This window comes from Neophocaena asiaeorientalis, unplaced genomic scaffold (genome assembly GCF_003031525.2).
Source record: "Neophocaena asiaeorientalis asiaeorientalis breed wild unplaced genomic scaffold, Neophocaena_asiaeorientalis_V1.1 scaffold134, whole genome shotgun sequence".
In the NCBI taxonomy this organism is placed as follows: Eukaryota; Metazoa; Chordata; class Mammalia; order Artiodactyla; family Phocoenidae; genus Neophocaena; species Neophocaena asiaeorientalis.
This window is the reverse complement of record NW_020185339.1, coordinates 11,227,268-11,247,413: the sequence shown is the minus strand read 5'-3', so window position 1 is coordinate 11,247,413 and position 20,146 is coordinate 11,227,268. Positions and strand designations below refer to the sequence as shown.

Below are 20,146 nucleotides of genomic sequence, written 5' to 3'. Positions count from 1 at the left end.
CTGATAGTAATTATTTTAGCTTTTATATGTCTTAAAAAGTCTGTATTTTACCTTCTTTTTTGAATATATTTTCTCTGGGTATAGAATTGTAGGTGAACAGTATTTTTGTTTTGTTTTGTTTTCATTACTTTAAAGATGTTGCTCCAAAGAGGAAGGAGGAAACTTTGGGAGGTGATGGATATGTTTGTGACTTGATGGTGATAGTTTCATGAGTGTATACTTATTCTCAACTTATCAAGTTATATATATTAAATATGTATAGCTTCTTATATGTAAATCATACCTCAATAAAGTGGAAAAAAAAGTATTGCTCCATTGTTTTCAGTCTTCATTGTTTCTAAAAAGGAATCTGCGGTTTAATGTTTGTTCCTCTGGCTGATTTTCAGATTTTCTGTGTATTACTGATTTTGCATAATTTGATTACAACGTGCCTGTATCTAGTTTTCTTTGTGATTCTTGCTTTCATTTTGGAGTTCATTGGTTCGTTGGTGTTTATATCTATGGGTTTATAGTATTAATCAAATTTGGAAAAACTTCTGCAATTATTTTTTCAAAAAAGATTTTTTTTCTGTTTCTTTTTTCCATCAACTGTTTCAGGTACTTCAGTTATACATATACTAGACCACTTGAAATTTCCTTGCAGCTCGTTGATGCTTTGTTAAATTTTTTCTCAGTCCCTCCTCCCCCTTTTTTGTATTTTGTTTTATATAGTTTTTATTGCTGTAACTTCAAGTTCATTATTCCTCTGCAATGTGTAATCTGTCCTTATCCAATTCAGTGTATATTTCATCTCAGACATTGTAGTTTTCATCTCTAGAGGTTCAATTTGGATCTTTTTCATGTTTTTGATGTCTTCTCTTAGCAAGTTCTAACTTTTCTCTAGTGTCCTGAACATATGGAATTGAGTTATAGTAATGTTTTAATGTCTTTCTCTTTTAATGTTATTATTTGTGTCATTTTGGGTCATACTTAATTGGGTGATTTTCCTCCTCATTATGAGTCATATTTTTCTGATTGTTAGCATGTCTGTTAGGTTTTTTTTTGTTTTTGTTTTTAAGCCAGATGTCAGATATTGTGAATTTTATCTTTTTAGGTGCTAGATATTTCTGTATTCCTATAAAATGTTCTTGAGTTTTATCCTGTAAGGCACTTATGTGGAAACAATTTAATACTTTTGGGTCTTGCTTTTAAACTTTGTTAGATGGGAGCAACACAGCATTTATTTATTTATTTATTTATGTTTTGATTGGCATATAGTTGATTTACAAAGTTGTATTAGTTTCTGGTGTACAGCAAAGTGATTCAGTTAATGTATATATATATATATATATTTTTTCTTATTCTTTTCCATTATGGTTTATTACAAGATATTGAATATAGTTCCCTGTGCTCTGCAGTAGGACCTTGTTTATCAGCACAGCATTTGATGTGAAACTAATTTTGCCCCACTGCTGAGGTAAGACAATTCTGAGTACTCTACCTAGAGCTTTGTGAATTATGAAGTTTCCCACACTGATGGGAGCAGCTCTGTGTGAGTGCAGATTGTTTCTTCTAATAATTTCAGGTGGTTTTTCTCTGGCCTTAAGTAGTTTACTGACGCGCGTGCATTGATCAGTACTCTGCTGAATACTCGGGGATGTCTGCAGATCTCTTCAGTTCTATCGGTGTACTTTTCTCTGTCTGGTACTCTGTCTTGGCCTTGCCCAGTTCCCAGCTCTGCGTCCTCAACTCAGGGAGACCACTGAGCATCTAATGGGTTTTCTCTCCTTTGTCACAGCAGGGAACTCTCTCAAGACAATAATCTAGGGCAATAGTATGACTTATCTCATTTGTTTATTTTCACTCAGCAGTCACCATCCTTCATTACCTGATGAAAACCATTGTTTGGCCTTTTTTTTTCCCTTGCGGGAAGGTAAATCCAGTCTCTTGTTACTCCATCTTGGCTGGAAGCATTAGCTGTTACAGGTTTTTTTTCCCGCTCTCTCTTTTTTTTTTTCCCTTTGACCCCACTGCACTGTGCTGGATCTTAGTTCCCTGACTAGGGATCGAACCTGTGTCCCCTGCAGTGGAAGCACAGAGTCTTAACCACTGGACCGCCAGGGAAGTTCCTTTTCCTCTGTTTTTGGTGGGATTCTTGGCTGGAAGTGTAAGCTGTTACAGGGTTCTTTTCCTCTCCAGTTTTGGTGGGATTCATACCTCTTCTCATACCTCTTCTATATGCATCTCTTCCCCCCCCCCCTTCAAGATCAGGCTGACTGTTTTACCTTGTTCCAAATTTGTTTCCTTTGTTGTTACAAACTTTGAGATCGTCTTTTTTCTTCCAGAGTTTTTTTTTTGGGGGGGGGTGGTACGCGGGCCTCTCACTATTGTGGCCTCTCCCGTTGCGGGGCACAGGGTCTGGACGCGCAGGCTCAGCGGCCACGGCTCATGGGCCTAGCCGCTCCGCAGCACGTGGGATCTTCCCGGACCAAGGCACGAACCCGTGTCCCCTGCATCAGTAGGCGCACTTTCAACCACAGCGCCACCAGGGAAGCCCGTCTTCCAGAGTTTTTGTTAATAAATATTTCTTTCTCGTTGATCTGTATTCTCTTCTGTACCTTCTGAGAGGTGACATAGTTAGCAAGACATTCAAGAATTTTATGAAATGCTAAGTATTTAGAGAATTCCAGTAGATATTTGGGTAGCTGAAGGTAATCATCACATTTATAGAGTGGGTTATAGCAGTTTGTAATTTATATTAAAGTTTCTTTTTTCCCTGTTCCATTGGTAGTCTCTACAACAACAGCATTCCTTCACCTGTCCCTGCCACCACCCCGCCCCCCACCAATCTTTTTTGGGGGAGCGGCAGAGACACTTATTAATAGGTTGTGCTTTTCCCTCAAATCTTCTATTTGATCTATCCTTCTCCTTCTTCTCAAGACCTGTCCTTCCATTGTTGAATTCATGTCATGACTTGCATCTGACAGTATCCCTCTGTTATCCTTGAGATATGGTTTGAATTCTGTTTATGCCATGGCTCACGGGCCCAGCCGCTCCGCGGCATGTGGGATCTTCCCAGACCGGCACACGAACCCATGTCCCCTGCATCGGCAGGCAGACTCTCAACCACTGCGCCACCAGGGAAGCCCAACATTTTGTGTTTATCACCAGTAATTTTTAGCATTTTGGTTGTGAAACAAAACTTATATACAGAAAATCACACTTACATAACTTAATAACTCATAAGGCAAATGTCCTTGTAACCACCACGGTGGTCAAGAAATAGACCTTTGCAGGTACTCCTCTTCCCCTAAGTAACTACTATCCTAACTTTTATAGAACTTACTTTCTTTCATTTCTTTATTACTATTAGCATTTTTTTAAACACTGCTATCCTGTTTTTTTTTTTTGTCCTCCTTCTCTGTCCTCCACTTAGTATTACTAGGTACTTCTTCCAGTTTTGTTTTTCTCAGTCAGTTGCACCTTTGTCTTTCATGGTATTTGATATCTTATTTTTCCTTGAATCACGTTTGAATTTAAATTCCTTGTATCAAACACAATACTTCTTGATTTCAAAAGATTGGATATACAGGAATCATCAAAAAACAAAACAAAACAAAAAACACACCAAACCGCCCAAATCCTGATTTTTGATGACAACTGTATGTTCTGTTGTGTACAGTTTTCATACTGAGCTTTCTCTGCCATATGAACGGGAAGATAAAATGAAAACACATTTTTGTTTCCATTAGAGATATACTCCAGATATGTTTTTGCCATGTAATTTGTTCCCTTGTAAAGTATCACAAATTAATAAGTTGTTAGGGTTGGAGAATTTGACATAGACTTTTAGTAATATCTCGGGTATATATGCTAGAGAATTGTTTAGACTGTTTTATGTTTACATTTAGTGCCTTTGTATCCCTAAGGTAACAATCATGGGAAGTCTTCACTGACTATACATTGTCTTGCTATTCGGGATGTTTGGTGCTGATAACTCGCAGAGTCTGGATTGTTTGCAAAAGGAGTCTCAAACAAGTTGTACATCTCTAGTAGTATAGACTTTCATTTCAGTCTTTTTCTTCTCATAGCTTTCCATTTGCCAGCTTCCTGACATTAGTTTTCATTGCCCTTGACCTCCTTGGAATATAATTTTTTTCTTGTCTGTCTTTCTGACTTACATATTATTTTCCTGTTATGCCTATGAACTCTTCGTCTCCCCTCAAATCTTAGGTAGTGGAAAGAAAGAGGCATTACTGATGCCCTTTCTTTGCTTCCTGTAGCACAGAGGACCTACTCATGTAGCTAATTGGTGACTGCTTTAGATTGGAATATGAGCACATAGGATACTGGAACAATGTTGTCAGTTCCACATATGCTAAGCCTTAAGTTGATGGCCTTTTACATTATGTACTGCTCGGGCAAATAAAACTTATCAGAGCAGACCTGAGTCTGAACCCCAAAGTAATGGGAGAACCTTGATCAAATCACTTAACTTCTTTGCATTTTTTCGCTCAATTACAAAGTGGGAGTGATATCACATATCTGAGTTGTGAGGATCAAATGATAATGTAGAAATGCTTTGCAGAGTAATGCATTATAGAAATATTACATGGCCAGTAATAGCATTTGAACCTTTCTTTTTATTTTGCATTAGAGATTATGAACAAAACCTGAGTAAGGAAGTTGGAAGCCTGTTTTACTGGAAGTATTATCTTAGATGAAATTCCTGATATCATAATTGTTCGCTGTAGCAAAATAATTTTTCATTTCAAACAAGCGTGGAGATAGCTTTTCAAGTATTAATCGTTACCATTGATAAATGTAAGAAGCAGAATGTCCTGTGGAAGAATGGTACTCCTTAGGAATCAATTCACTGTAGAGTTTAATGAAGAAATATTATCTTCATGCTATTGTTATAAGATCAAATTGGTTTTTTTTTTTGTTTTTTTTTTTTTTGGCCTGTGGGAATAGGGATCGAACCCGGGCCCTGGCGGTGAAAGTGTGGAGTCCTAACCACTGGACTGCCAAGGAATTCCCTGAGATCAAATTTTTAATTGGATTTCTGTTTCTATATTTTGAGCTGTTTCAAGTAGTTGATACAATTGTATTTTATTATATACATGTATCCACAGGCTGTGGTGATGAACATATATATGCTATGAATAAAAAAATAAGTAAAATCATTCCCTATAATATTAAAATGAATTATTCAAACCAAGATGCTATAAAAGGGACTAAGCTTTTTCTGTGGAATGTTTAGGAGTTCAGATGGGGGAGAAATTAAGGATTTTTGTTGAAAGGCCAAATTGTTAAATAGTTAGCTGCTGTATTGATTTATAAATTAAAGGCATTTAAAAATTGTTTTTAGGGAATTCCCTGGCGGTCCAGTGGTTAGGACGTCTTGCTTTCACTGCTGAGGGCCTGGGTTCAGTCCCCGGTTGGGGAACTGAGATCCTGCAAGCTGCGTGGTGCAGCCTAAAAAAAAAAAATTGTTTTTAGTCCTTTAAGCAGCATTATTTTGTACATCTAAGCAATTTCAGAAACCACTTTCCTCTAAGGAAGCCATGTAGAATTTTTCTGGTAGTTTCCTGAGACAGTTGAGATTTAATGGGTGAAGATGCCAGGAAATATGAAATCCACTCCTTCCTTTGATGTAAAGTCACTGAACAGGTCTGTGTCTCAGTTTATTTTTCTGTAAAATGGACATAGAGGTAATGAGATCTATTCTGACTCATTCAGTTTGGCTCTGAGGATTTAATGAAATCAGAGTGCTTTGAAAACAAAGTGCTATTCAGTTAAAACTTATTATCTTATATTTGGAATAAATTATGTACTAATACAGATTGTGTGTGTATGTACCTGTGCGCCTTTAAGTCTTATAAGACTTCATAAGGTTTAGTAGCACATGAAGGTAAATTTATAGATTTTATTCCTTCTGCAGAATTAATTTGTATTGAGCGGGTAATATCTCAAGGGTGTAATATTGTAAGAGCATGTAATATCACACTCTTCAAATCAAAAAGCTGAACATGACCGCTTTCTAAAGACAGTACAAGTCTGGGTTTGGGATTGTGGAATTTTGGGCATGTAATTTGTCCCTCAAAAAGTGCTAAAAAGTTAAGAACACAGAACGTGAGATGAGTGCAGTTTTGACTTTTTGTGAGGTACCTGGTACTTTAATACTTTTTAAGATATTTTCCCACCTAAATTACTTCGGAAGCTCAACTTTTTCTTAAATGAAAAAGAGAATAAGGCAACACTTCACTAACATATGTATGGGGAAGGAAGAGCTGCTTAATGTGCTTCAGTTACCTGAAGTATTTCATTTTCTTTAGGGTTCATTTATTTCATAAAGACTCTGGAATCTCTTTAGTATTAATAGTACCACAGAATCTTTGATTGTACTATTAATGATACCAAGCTTTTCTTGGCAAATGAGTGTCCCTTTTTCAGCTATAGAGCTCTTGATTGTTCTCATAGCTGAGTATTAGGTGACAGTATGCTAAAGTGAAGTTTCTGGATATCTTTTGTCAAAAAAGCTTGAGATTTTAAGGGATTTTATTTTTCCCATAGCCTTTTCATACTTCTGTTTTGTGGCCCCTGTTTTATACATTGATAAACGAAAGTCCAGAAAGGTTATAGTTTATACTTCTGGAATTCCCTCTTTTTACTTTACTCATTAAAATTAATTTTTAATTATTGAAGTAATATATAACTTTATACTTTGAAATTTTCAAATAAGTTCAGCATTAACATAGAAAGTTACAGTTCCTCTTTCAACCTTTCCCCATCCCATTGTCTTTTTCAGAAGTAGCCTTTGTTAACATTAAAGTGTGTCCTTCCAGAGCTTGTTCTCTGTATTTTACACAGATATAGAGAAACTTTTAAAAGTATAAGTGTCATCATATTATGTATAATTGGAAGATTTTTCCATATATGTCTCTGTTTAATCTACCTCTTAACTTCTGAATAGTATTCTCCATAGAATGAATATCACAGAATATATTTTATAATTTTCCTCTTTGTAATCATTTAGATTCATACCTTCCTTTTCCTCCTTTCCTACTCTACCACCCACCATGTTATAAATAATACTATTGTGAATATTCTTATGCATATCTTTGTGCACATGAGTGAATAAATCTGATTTTTCATTTCTATACAAACAGTATAGAATTGTTTCTCACCACTCCCCAACTCATGCTGTCCCCAGTCTTTGCCTTCTGCTTAATGCTAGTCTTGTGTTTAACAACTATTGAAGGCCATCTTGGGTTTTTGAGATCAAAACTTCTCTGGTGATCTTGATTACTGGAAGGACTCTTTCTTGACATGATGTAAGTCTATATCACAAGTGATTAACATAACAGGAGAGGCAGTAAAAGTAATGTGGGAGCTTTGTAGTGCAGTGGCTAAGAGAACAGTTCTCTGGTGTCAGACTGCCCAGGTTTCATACTCCACACCACCCCTTACCATTTGTATCGTTCTCTTTCAATTTTCTTGTTTACACAGATGGGCTCCTCATCCTAATGATATAGTTATAATGATATAGTTATAGAACCTATGGTCTTGGGTTATTGTAAGGATTAAACTATAACGTGGAATTCTTAGTGCATAAGTGTTCCACAAATGTCAACTGGGGGGCGATAGTGATGACCTGTGTTGCTTGTCCTGCGTTCTTGGTCCCCATGCTATTCTGAATAGAGATGTGATTGTGTTAATAAAAGGTTTACATAAATAGAAAGTACACTGTATTCCAAACTTATGTCAAAATTACATAAGTTTGTAATGTCTGGAAGTGACTACTTTATTTCCCTTTTACTTATTTTCATAATGAAAAAAAATTTTTAAGTTTGAAATTGGTCCCAGGAGTAGAATCTTTTTTTTTTAATGTTTATTGTATATGTTACAAATATTTCTTCCTCATTTGTTCTATATATATATATATATATATGTATGTATATATATATGTATATATATATATATATATTTGTTGTTGTTGTTGTTTTATCCTTTGACCATGCCACACAGCATGTGGGATCCTAGTTCCCCAACCAGGGATTGAACCTGTGCCCCCTGTGTTGGCAGCGTGGAGTCTTAACCACTGGACCACCAGGGAAGCTCCCTAGAATCTTAATATGTAACATTATGCCTTTAGAGCATAAGGCTTAACTTTATAAACGTTTCAGTTTACTCAGGAATTTACTTAAGTCTCCCTGTATTCCCATAGGACACTGTTCAGGGGCCATGTCTTAGTCATATTCTTATACCTACAGTCTTACATGCTTTTACATATAGAAGCACTCAGTGTTTGTGAGCTTGAACTAGTTTAAACTAGTTTTTCCAAGAAGTCCTCATCATTACTTTTTAATAGTCCCATCTTATTTTCTATGCCACTGTGCTACAAAAGCACACCAAAATAAACTTATGTGCTGTTATGAAATAGTTAGAAATCATTAATTTTTCATTATATTTCATCTGTTCTTATTTTTGGATATTTTCAGTTTGAACCCAATACTTTGCTTAATGTTTGTTAAAAATATATGTTAAGTGGAATTTGCATATAGGGTCACATAACAATTAGCCTGACATCTTTGTTTAAGGAGAAGATCAAGATCATGATTATCACTAAACCAAAAAACTTGCATGCATAACAAAGCAAATTTCCTTCTAGTCTATCTTTGTTTGAAGTGCTTTTAAGTCTGAGTAGTATTTTTAAGATAATACATTTTTATATGAAATAACCAGAAACTTGGTTCAGGCATTATAGGAAAACATCTCTTAAGTTTTTTTAAAACGTTGAAATAGTATTGAATAAAAATGGTGTGATTTAATCTTATTTTTGCCATTCCAGATTATATATGAACAGGAAGGGGTGTATATTCATTCATCTTTTGGAAAGACCAGTGACCAAGACAGCTTGATTTCAGGAATATTACGTGTTTTAGAAAAGGTATGTTTCTAGTAAAAGACTTCATTTAATAATTGTTTATGTTTAAATAAAATATAATTTTTATTTGTTTAAATAATTTAATAATTAATAATTGGGGCATTGTCAGCAGGCTTGAATTTCACATGTAAGATAAAATTATGTAATTGAGCAATGGTTGTAAATTTAACATGGAAGTGGTGTTAGAAATAAAATGCTTTAGATAAGCCAGTAAAATGGTATGGAATATTTTAAAACTTATGTAAAAGTTGCAGTAATATAATTTTTTTATAATGAAAGGCAGAGTTTAGAAATCTATATACATTGTTGTCAAATAGTGGTTTACATATGATATTTCATATTTAATGTGCTGATAAATTTAAGGGGTTAAAAATTTCATTTTCAGCTCAGGGAATTAAGTATAGGTGACTAAAAATATAAGATATTGCTGAATAGTAAATATGGTTAATAATTTCTTTCTCTAGGATGCTGAAGTAATAGTGGACTGGAGACCATTGGATGATGCATTAGATTCTTCTAGTATTCTGTATGCTGGAAAGGTATTTAAGAAAAAAATGCATGGCTGAAGGAATGCCATTTTTTTTAATAAAAGCTTTATTGAGATATAATTCATATACCATAAAATTCACTCTTCTAAAGTATATAATTCAGTGTTTTTAGTATGTTTACAGAGTTGTGCAACCATCACCAATATCTAACTTTTGAACATTTCCATTACTTCCAGAAAAGAAACTATACCTCTTAGCAGTCACCCCCCATTCCCACTTAACTCCAGTCCTCTGCACCCATTAATTTACTGTCTGTCTCTGAGGATTTGTCTGTTGTGGACATTTTATCTGTGGAATCATATAATATGTAGTCTTTTGTGACTGGCTTCTTTCACTTAGCATAATGTTTTCAAGGTTCATCCATGTTGTAGCACCTGTCAGTACTTTTGTTTCTTTCCTTTTTTTCTGAGTAATATTGCATTTATGGATATGTACCACATTTTGTTTATTCGTTCATCGGTTGATGGACATTTAGGTTGTTTTCATTTTTAGGCTTATGTAAATAATGCTGCTGTGAACGTTCATACTCAAGTTTCTGTGTGGATACATTTTCCCTTGAAAACCCAGGAATGGAATAGTTGGATTAACTTATGTTTAACGTTTGTATTGTGTTGACATCTCACTATGGAAGGTAGAGATTTAGCTCTATCTTATCTCTAATTCACCTTGAAACTATGGCCCAGTTGTCCACATTTCTTCTCAAAATATTTAATCACATAGATGATCTTCCAATGTCATCTTCTTAGAAACGTTTCTTCCAGAGCCTTCTTACAAGTTCCTTCTGAACTGGTTGCTCTTTTGGCTTGCTGTGCAGCAATTATCCTGGGGATTCTTGCCTCTTTCCCGTATTTTAATCCCCATTTCCTGTATCCTCTGCTATCTTATATTTTGGTTTACTCCCTAGTTTTGGTGCACCTCCAGTGCTTCCTGAGAAAAAGGGTGTATGAGAGCAAAAACATTTCTGCTTTCAGACTTTTCTATCCTTATTCTGAATTGGTAGCTGGCTGGCATAGAATTACAGTTTGAAAATAATTTTCCCCTCGTAGTTTTGAAAGTTATTGTCTCAGGTTTGACTAATTTCCTTTATTGATGTTAAGTCTGCTGCATTCTAATTCCTGATCCTTGCTATGTTTTTTTCCTCTTTAGAAGCTTTTAGAATTGCCTTTTTGTTTCTAGTGTTGTAGATGTTCTGGAAATGTTGTGCCCTTGTGGTCTTTTTTATCCACTGTGTTGGGTACTTGATAGGCTTTTTTTTAACGTGAAAACTTGTATCCTTTAGTTTTTAGGAAATATTCTTGAATTATTTTAGTGATGATTTCTTCTTCATCTCCATTTTCTATTTTCTTTCTTTCTGGAACTCTACATGCTTTGGACTGGTCCTGTAATATTTTAATACTTTACTATTTTCTAATTCTTTGTGTATGTGTGTATTATTTTCTAGGAAATTTCTTCAGTTTTATCTTCCAGTTCTTCTATTGCCTTTTTCATTTTTGCTGTTTTTTAGATTTCTAATACATTTTGTTAATGTGTCCCCTTTCCCCTCTTTTAAAAAATAGCATCCTGTTCTTCATGGATGTACTATTCTTCCTTATTTCTGAGGAGTTGAAGGATAGTTTTTTAGATGTTTTCATCTCTGTATATAGTCCACCTCCTCTAATTGACTTTTTTTTTCGTATTTCATTTGGACTTTATCTTTTATGTAAACACTTGCCTTTGACATTTGGTGAGCTTTGTATTGTGGTGCTCATATTTAACAGCAAACACAAAAAACTGATTATACTCTCTATGTATGGGTAGGTTTGTTAATAGTTGGGACTTAGGGTGACTTGGCTAGGCTGTTTTCCTTGGGGAATCCCCGATATTGAAACCTGGGTCTTTTTTTGTGGGCTAGTCATTTGTCAGAGAAGAATCTACAGATTCCTGCCTGGAGAGGGAAAGCTGGATTCCACTGTTCTGGGAACTGAGTGGAGGAAGAGAGCTGGGAGTCTTGCCAACTTATTATATAGATGAACTTTCAGTTAATTCTCCTGTTTTCAGTGTATTATCTCTTTGCTCAGTGTCCCTGGTTTCTCCTAATCCACAGATAATCTGTTTTACCTTTTACAATGAATAAACCTTCAGTCTTCTCGACTTTTGTTAGTAGTCCTGTTTTCAGCTTAACCTTTATCCCAGTTTCCAGAAGTACCTGATTTACTAGTTCCAAGCCTTTGTGTGGGGTGGGGTTCTGTAAATGCTGCTTCGCTTTCCCTACTTTTGATGGGAAAGTTGGTAGTGATGGTGGTAAGGGTTGCATTTTTTTAAATTGGGCAAACGAGGAGGGCTCCCTGAAAAATGACATCAGAGGAAGGACTTGGAGGAAAAAACACTACACTTTATAACTTCATTCATTCAGCTTTTCCCCCTATTCTTCAGTCTGTTTCTATTTCTTATTAATTTCTTTTGTTTATAATATATTCCTGTTCCTATAAATCTTCCTTTTTCCTTTTTTTTTTTTGCGGTACGTGGACCTCTCACTGTTGTGGCCTCTCCCGTTGCGGAGCACAGGCCCCGGACGTGCAGGCTCAGTGGCCATGGCTCACGGGACCAGCAGCTCCATGGCATGTGGGATCTTCCCGGACCGGGGCACGAGCCCGCGTCCCCTGCATCGGCAGGCGGACTCTCAACCACTGTGCCACCAGGGAAGCCCCCTTTTTCCATTTTTAAAAAGAATTACACACTAGCAATACACGAATACATTCTTGTTGTAAAAATTCAAATAATAGAAAGTTGAAGTCCTGCTTGACTAGAATCCTGTCCCTAATCTGTCCCTGTTTAATGTATATCTTTCCAGACTTTTATTGGTACACATTTCCTATCATATCTATCTATCCATCCATCCATCCATTCATTCATTCATCCCTGGTTTTCTCTAGTATGTTTCTAATTACATATGTTCCATGTAGTTGTTATACTGCATACATTGTTTCTTAACTTCGTTTTATTTACTATTACATATTGAACATATATACACATGAACAGATATCAGTCTTTAAACTTCTGCCTAGCATTTTATTGGCTACCTGCTAGTTTACTTATTCCTTCATTGATGGATGATAAGATATATTCAGCTTTTCACTTTTACAAACAATTCTGTGATGAAAATTCTTGTATCTGCCTCTTTGTATACATGTGTATTTCTCTAAAGTAGATGAGAAGAGAGTTATTGTGAAACACATGCATATTTTGAATTTTAATAAATATGACTCAATTATACATTTGAGTCAGTACTAATTAGCACTGTCATCAACAGTGTGAGATACAGCATTTCCTCACACTGTCTTCCATATTTTTATTTTTTAATTGAATGGGCCAGAAAAATTTAAATTCATCTTTACTTGCTTTTCTTGGATTGTTTCTGAAGTTGGACATCTTCCTTTGTTTGTCACTTCATATTTCTTCTTTGATTTGCTTGTTCATACCATTTCCTTATTTTTCTCTTTTGATGTTTGTTGATTTCTCAGTACATTGGTAGGAGTTGTTTTTGTATTCTGGATGTTTTTCTGTCATCTTCCATATGTTTTGGAAACATTTTCACACAGTTTTGCTTATCTTTAACTTATGTGTGGTATCTTTTGTTGAATAGAAGTTGAACTTTTTGATTTAGTCAGATTATTACATAGCATTTTAGACTTTCGGTTTTATTCTCTTTTAAAATAGAAAGTTCTTTAGAACTGAACATGTAGATATGGTATTTGTAGCTTTTAGCTAATTTTGATTAAGAGACATGTGCAACCAATGGTGGTTTAAATAAGTAACCACCATTGGGTATGTTCCTCAAATAACCAGAAGCCTGGAGGTTTGGAGCTATTTGCAGTGTTTGTCTTTATGATTATAAGGTGGCTATTATGTTTTTAGGCAGCATAGCTGCATCAAAAGCAGGAAATAGGGAAAAAGGGATGGAGCTTTTATTAGGAAAGCAAAAGCATTTCCAAGGCCCTATTGTTGACTTATGCTTTTATTTCATTGGCAACCCTAACCGCAGGAGAATCTGGACAAGGTTTTCTTGTCTTTTTGGTCAGCTGAGCAAGGGAGAAAAGGATAGGAAATAGTGTTTGGCTTTCCCACCAGAGGTATCTGCCACAGCCTACAAACTTAATTTATATAGAAGCTGAGAAGACATTATTGATTGAAATGAAATTCTAGTCTTAGTCCCTAAATATCTTATATGTTATAATTATTTTAGGACTCCAGTTCAGTCGTGGAATGGACCCAGGCCCCAAAAGAAAGAGCTCATCGAGGACTGGAACATCTGAACAGTTACGAAGCAGAGTGGGACATGGTTAATACAATTTCATTTAAAAAGAAACCACATACCAATGGAGGTATGAATTAAATCGTTTGAAATCTTAAACTGATTTGCTACTATATAATATAAACAAAAGTGCAAAGAAAATCCTTTAATGTTTCTTAGAAGAAGGATGAGTTGGTGCTTTGATTAATATGTATAATTCCCATTTTATTTATATTCCTTTTTCATCTTTTTTTGGTTGTGACCGCATAAAAAGGCTTTAAAAATATTTGTTCTGTTTTGTAGTTATTAATGGCAGAAAATAGAAACACTTAAAAAAATTGCTTTGGCTATCTCTCATGCACATTTTTCTTAATCCAGTAGAATAAAAAAAAAAAATCATGTTATTTCATCCTAAAGCACCAGGGGGAGATGAAGTATACCACTAAACCATGCCGTTCTAATTTCAGTTTACTGGTATCTTCACAGCTCATTGCAACTCCCCTTTGTATATGTTCCACATCTGTTCTCCTTTATATATACATTAAATTTATGTTTGCTGTGTGGTGACTACCTACATGTAGATGACAGAAAAGAGCCAACCTAGCAATCTGATAGAACATGTATACTACCCCAGATACGATCTAGCTAGCCCACCTGTGATGTGGCCCGCCTATTTGTGATCTCTTTAAAAAATATTAAACACTGTATAGAGTTAAAAATTTTTTTCTATTGATTTCTTTGTGTTTTATAACTAGTAGGATATTTTATCTTTCAGTGATTTTGATCTCAGTTTAGGATTTATCCACATTTACCAGATTCAAAAAGTCTAGCCTAAATTGACTAGAATATGTATTGCTACGTTTATATAGCATTGTTACTAAGTAAAATTGATTTTCATGTATGGCCTGGGGAATCATTCTCATACAGTAGTTATACTTTGTACTGTATCATTTCTTGGGAACAGTGGCAATTAAGAAATAGTAAGTCAAAAAAAAAAATAGTAAGTCACAGACTTTCGATAACAGCCAACTCATGCATATATGTCTTTTTTTTGTTGTTTTGCATTCCCATTCTAGGGAAGGTTCTTAACCAGAACAATGCAGAAATGTTAAGGAAGGATAAAACCACAGGATTTTAGTATATTTAACATGTGAGGGATTTTTAACTTCTCTAGACTGGATCTTCAGGATTGGTTTATGTGAATTGCTATTTTTTGTTTGCCTAATATTGTTAAATCCTTGAAAATGAAAAAGGTTACAGAAATGAGCAAAAGGAGTGAGTTTTCAAAATTTCATAAAAGAAGCATTACATGTTTGAGAAGAGCATAATCTGACAATAAAGGTCTTTTTAGATTAATGGTTTTTAACTGGCTACACATTGAAATCACATGGGGAAGTTAGGCTTTTGAAAAAAGTACCAGTGCCTGGGTTTCATCCAGCAAATTAAATCATACTCTGGAGATGGAGCCTGGGCATCCCTATTTTTCTGTATTTTTCAGAAGCTTTCCTGGTTATTTTAGTGTGCAGAGTTGAGAACCTTTGTGTAGCTGTGTAGCTTAGCAAAAAACCCACAGATCTAAATACTGCTTATGTATCTTGGCATTGCATTATGCCTTGTAAAGAGCCTTTATTTAGTAATTATTAAAAGTTAAGGACACATTTCTTTTTCTTTCTTTTCTCCACTGTTTAAAAAATTTTTTGATAGCAGTAAGAAACACATTGCACAGTATGGCCCAGTGTGCATACACATGCACATATTTAACAGAACGAGGAGTTAATGAAGTACATTTACTCTGTTTCATCTCATCCCATTCCATCCCATCTTATCCTAGACTGTCTACCTCATCCAATCATATTTCATCAAAACTCCTTCTTAAAGAAGACATTTTCTAATCTTGATGTTTCAGAATTTAAATTTCTGCCATAATTTTTTACATTTTTGAAAAGTATTTTTTCAAATAAAATTTTTATTTATTATTATAAACTTCACATTTTTTAACTTTTTACCTTTTTTGTGATTCACAGAGCAAAATGGGGACAAACCTTTAAAAAAATTGACTATTGAAGACTTTTTAAACTTTATATTTCTTAAATATACTGCTACGTCTTTGTTTTTATATATTAGATCAAATGTTTTGAAAATATATCTTCCCAGAACAGCAGACTGCCGTGATGTTCTGGAAACTCATTCAGATAAAATGTCACGTCCTTGCTGTTAATTCTGTTCAAGACCTATGGAGACTTACTGAATTGTTTTGTTTACTTTTTTGCTGTTATGGCCATTTTTCCCACGTCAGTGTGTTGGAGTTATTTTTTACATATATTGGGTAACACAGTAAGTTCATCAGAACTAATTAGCTTTATTTACCTTTGTTTAAGGAGAAAGAGGGAAATTTTGAGTTAACTGTTGGATTCTGTTAGTTTTCCTTTGTAACAACTTCTAATTCTGGTTAGCTATTATTGGTAGACCAAATTGCAGATTACTTTTCTGTTGACTTGGTTAGTAGATTATTCATTTATTTAACACATCTTTGACTACCTACTATCTGCTAGTCACTCTTCTAGGCACTGGGGATATAGCTGTGAACAGAATTAAGTTCTTGTTCTCATGAAGCTTATACTCTAGAAAAGGGACTTCTGGGATTGACTTGTAATGTTTGTCTCATTGCTTATCAGAACTTTAAGTGAGGAAATGTGTGAGGAATTTTCTTTTGTATTTAATATGTAATGTGTGTCATTAACAAGGGAAAAATCTGTGTAAAATTTTTACATTTGAATATGTGCAAACTTCTGATATGCCTGCATATATTATTTAATATTCTTCATATGATTTTCTTGCATGACTTTTATTAAATACTTTTTGTGGAATTTAAGATAAAAAATCGTATCTGGTTTTTCATTGCTGTTTTGCTGTGAAAATATTTTTGGTCTTTGCAGATAATCTAGTAGTATGTATCCTTTCTACGTAGTCCAGGTGCATTCACACTTAAGTGATTCATAAAATGTTGGAATTCTAGAATTGTTCTCACTTTGATATTAGTTTGTAATGGTGTTATGAGCTCTGTAATATAAATTGCAGTGAAACACGATGTGTCGTAAAGTGAGCACGTGGTACTTAATCTGGTATCAGCCTTAGATATGAGTTCACCGTCTGAACCGATGTGGAAGTAGGCAGGGCACTGCATAGATAAGTTACTTAGCCTTTCTGGACTTTATTTCAAGTGATAACTTGCTAGTGTCCATGAAAGAGTAATGGTGTCTGCATTCCTTGCCAGGTAGAGGTTTCTGTAAGCTGTAGGTTTCTGTGTCAGTTTAGGAGATTTTGTTGGAGGTGATGGAGCTGTAGTGTTCTGACTATATAGGAGGGTGACATACATGCAGGTCAGTACTGACTGATCTACCCTTTGAGTAAGTTCTATAAGCAGATATTATCTATGCAGTTTATCTTTGTGGAATTGATAGTGTTGGGATGGAATTAATAAAGATTTTCAATAACAGGATAGTATGACACTTCTTAGGAAATAACATAAGAGAAAAGGTCTTTTAAAATTTCAGAGACATGACATGCTTAAGTCTGCGTTAAAATGTTCAAGTAAAATAACATTTTTAGATTAGAAATTAAATATAAGTATTAGATAACCTTTTTCCCTTGTTCTTGAAATTTTTATTTAAATAGATAATCTTTACATTGCTTGTTATCAATTGCAATATTATTCACAAACCTAGGATTTTAAGCTTTTGTAAACAGCCCACACACACTAGGAAATCCTTTATTTTACATAGCTATAGTTTGGTTTGAACTGAGGTCTTAATTTAGTAGAAGGTTGATTTAGCAGGAAGATTGAATGTATTTATTCTCTTTGAAGCATTCACAACTTAATTACCTTTTCATCCTCAATTCTCCACTGTTCTTTGGGTTTTTGCAAATGTCTGTCTGTGTACTCACTCTAATGTTACTTTTTTTAAAACTAATTTTTATTGGAGTATAGTTGCTTTACAGTGTTGTGTTAGTTTCTACTGTACAGCAAAGTGAATTGACTATACATATACATTATGTCCCCTTGTTTTTTGGATTTCTTTCCCATTTAGTTCACCACAGAGCACTGAGTAGAGTTCCCTGAGCTATACAGTACGTTCTCATTAGTTATCTATTTTATACATAGTATCAATAGTGCATATATGTCAATCCCAATCTCTCAGTTCATCCCACACACCCCCACTTTCCCCCCTTACTTTTTATACTGGTATACTTTTACCTTCACTCAATGTAATCTAGTAAAAATAATTCCAAAAGGAAGTGAGGAATAACGGTTGGTTTTGTTTTTGTTTTTTTTGTTTTGTTTTAAATGCCTCTCCAAATGCATCATGCCATTTGTATTTGAGGGAAGTGGAAAAGATGAATATTTATTGAATATTTACTATATACTTGGCACTGTACTCATTAGTTGACAAGTATTATCTCTTTTAATTCTTAGGATAACATTGGGAGGTAAGTATAATTATCTCCATTTTACAGATGAAGAAACTGAGGCTCAGAGAGATTCAATTATTTGCCCCAAATCATTCAGTTAGTAAGATGGTGCTGCAGTTTGAGTCTGGCCTGCTTGCTTCCAAAGCCATGATCATTTTGGGGCAAAGCTGATAATTTAAATAAGGATAGTATTTTTTTCAATTTGTATACAGTAAGATAATTATTTTAAAAACTATTCTTTTAAGAAAATGTATGTAGCCATTTCTAATACAGGTGGAAGCCATGGTAATATCAGTGCTGTAGTTGTTCCCTAGGTTCAACAAATATCTGCTAGGCAGTCATGAAGAGTGCTGTCAATACCTTTTAAAAAGGTGAACAAAAATATTTTGCCCCACTTTCTTGTTTTTAAGATGCTCCAAGTCATAGAAATGGGAAAAGCAAATGGTCATTCCTGTTCAGTTTGACAGACCTGAAATCAATCAAGCAAAACAAAGAGGGTATGGGCTGGTCGTATTTGGTATTCTGTCTAAAGGATGACGTCGTTCTCCCTGCTCTGCACTTTCATCAAGGAGATAGCAAACTACTGATTGACTCTCTTGAAAAATATGTGGTATTGTGTGAGTAAGTATCAAATTATTTCCTACTTATCAAAACCGGATTGTTGTGATGGTCCCAAGGCAAACTATTTTTACTTGTCATTGGGTATCAGTGACCTATGTGCATATTAGGGCTCAAGCAGGTTTGTTTTTTCTGGAATATTGACTGCTTTGGATGAGTGAATGAATAAAATTTTGCCATTTTAGTAATTTGGAACTGCAACTTATCACCTTATTAGTGTTTTAAAGAAAAGAATGGTTCAGTATTTTAATACACATTCAAATGAATGATGATACATCAATAATTTATGGATTATATATTTACCAGTTTTATCTTTTATTATGTAGTTTCTGTTAAACATAGAGTTTCATTTGTAATGTTACAAATTTAAGTCAGACAAATCTAAATAAAATTATTGTAAGTGTGGAAGTTAGGGCTTTCTCACTTTCCAGAAATCTTGTGTCTTCCATTTATTTACCCATGTGCATTTGTACACACATACTCTTTCTCGCTTTCACTCTCAGCAAATACAATTGTGGTATCTATTAAGTTCTAAGCACTGTGCTGGTTGTTTGATATTTAGTAGTGAACAAAACAGGCATGTTCTCGGATATCTGAGAGTTTATGGTCTTGTGAAGGATGCTGACCAGTAAATAGCAATAAACTCAAGAAATAAGATGGAGGAAGTACAAGGAAGGGAGGAAGTATACTTCATTCAGACTGGGGGTTGGGTAGGGGTCAGGGAAGACTTTCTGGAGGAGTTAACATCTAGGTTGAGACTTGACAACTGTGTGAACGTTAGCATGAAAGGGAAGGAGATATTTAGACGGAGAGATGTTTTACATAGAGGGAGGTATGTAAAACACGACGTAATCACAGAACAGAGTAGTTCAGTATCACAGGTCTGCATAGTGGGGGAAGGGAGGGTACAAGATTTAAAGATGAAGCCAAAGAGCTGAGTTAAGGCCAGAGCATGAAGGATCTTGTAAATCATGTTAGTAGGTTGTTCCAGTCATCTAGATGAGCTTGTAGTAGCATGAAATAGGGGAGTGACAAGAAAGAAGTGTTGGAGGAATATTTAGTGTTAGAGTTTGTGATTGATTGGATATGTGGAGGAGAAAAGAAGGGAGAAGTTGAGATTTTTAGTTTGGGGAATCGTAGGGATGATTGTTAACTTCATTAATAATGTCCTCACTTTAATAGAGTAATGTCATGCCTAAATGTAGATTATATAAAGCTAGGAGTAATGCAAAAGTTGAAAGATATTGACTCTATGTTTTTCGGCATGAAATTCTCTTCCCTTACCATGTTGACCACCTCTGGCTGGCACTA

The 20,146-nt window shown here is 34.8% G+C and overlaps 1 protein-coding gene across 2 annotated transcripts in view; it reads left to right on the top strand.

Annotated features, from left to right (window-relative positions):
- TBC1D15 (TBC1 domain family member 15) overlaps positions 1-20,146 on the top strand; it is a 63,308-nt gene that overhangs the window by 12,684 nt on the left and 30,478 nt on the right. For both annotated transcript variants that reach the window (XM_024736735.1, XM_024736734.1), the window contains exons 2-5: positions 8,834-8,932; positions 9,394-9,468; positions 13,700-13,838; positions 18,628-18,838. In XM_024736735.1, coding sequence (XP_024592503.1) covers positions 8,834-8,932; positions 9,394-9,468; positions 13,700-13,838; positions 18,628-18,838 — 524 coding nt within the window. The remainder of the gene's footprint in view (positions 1-8,833; positions 8,933-9,393; positions 9,469-13,699; positions 13,839-18,627; positions 18,839-20,146) is intronic.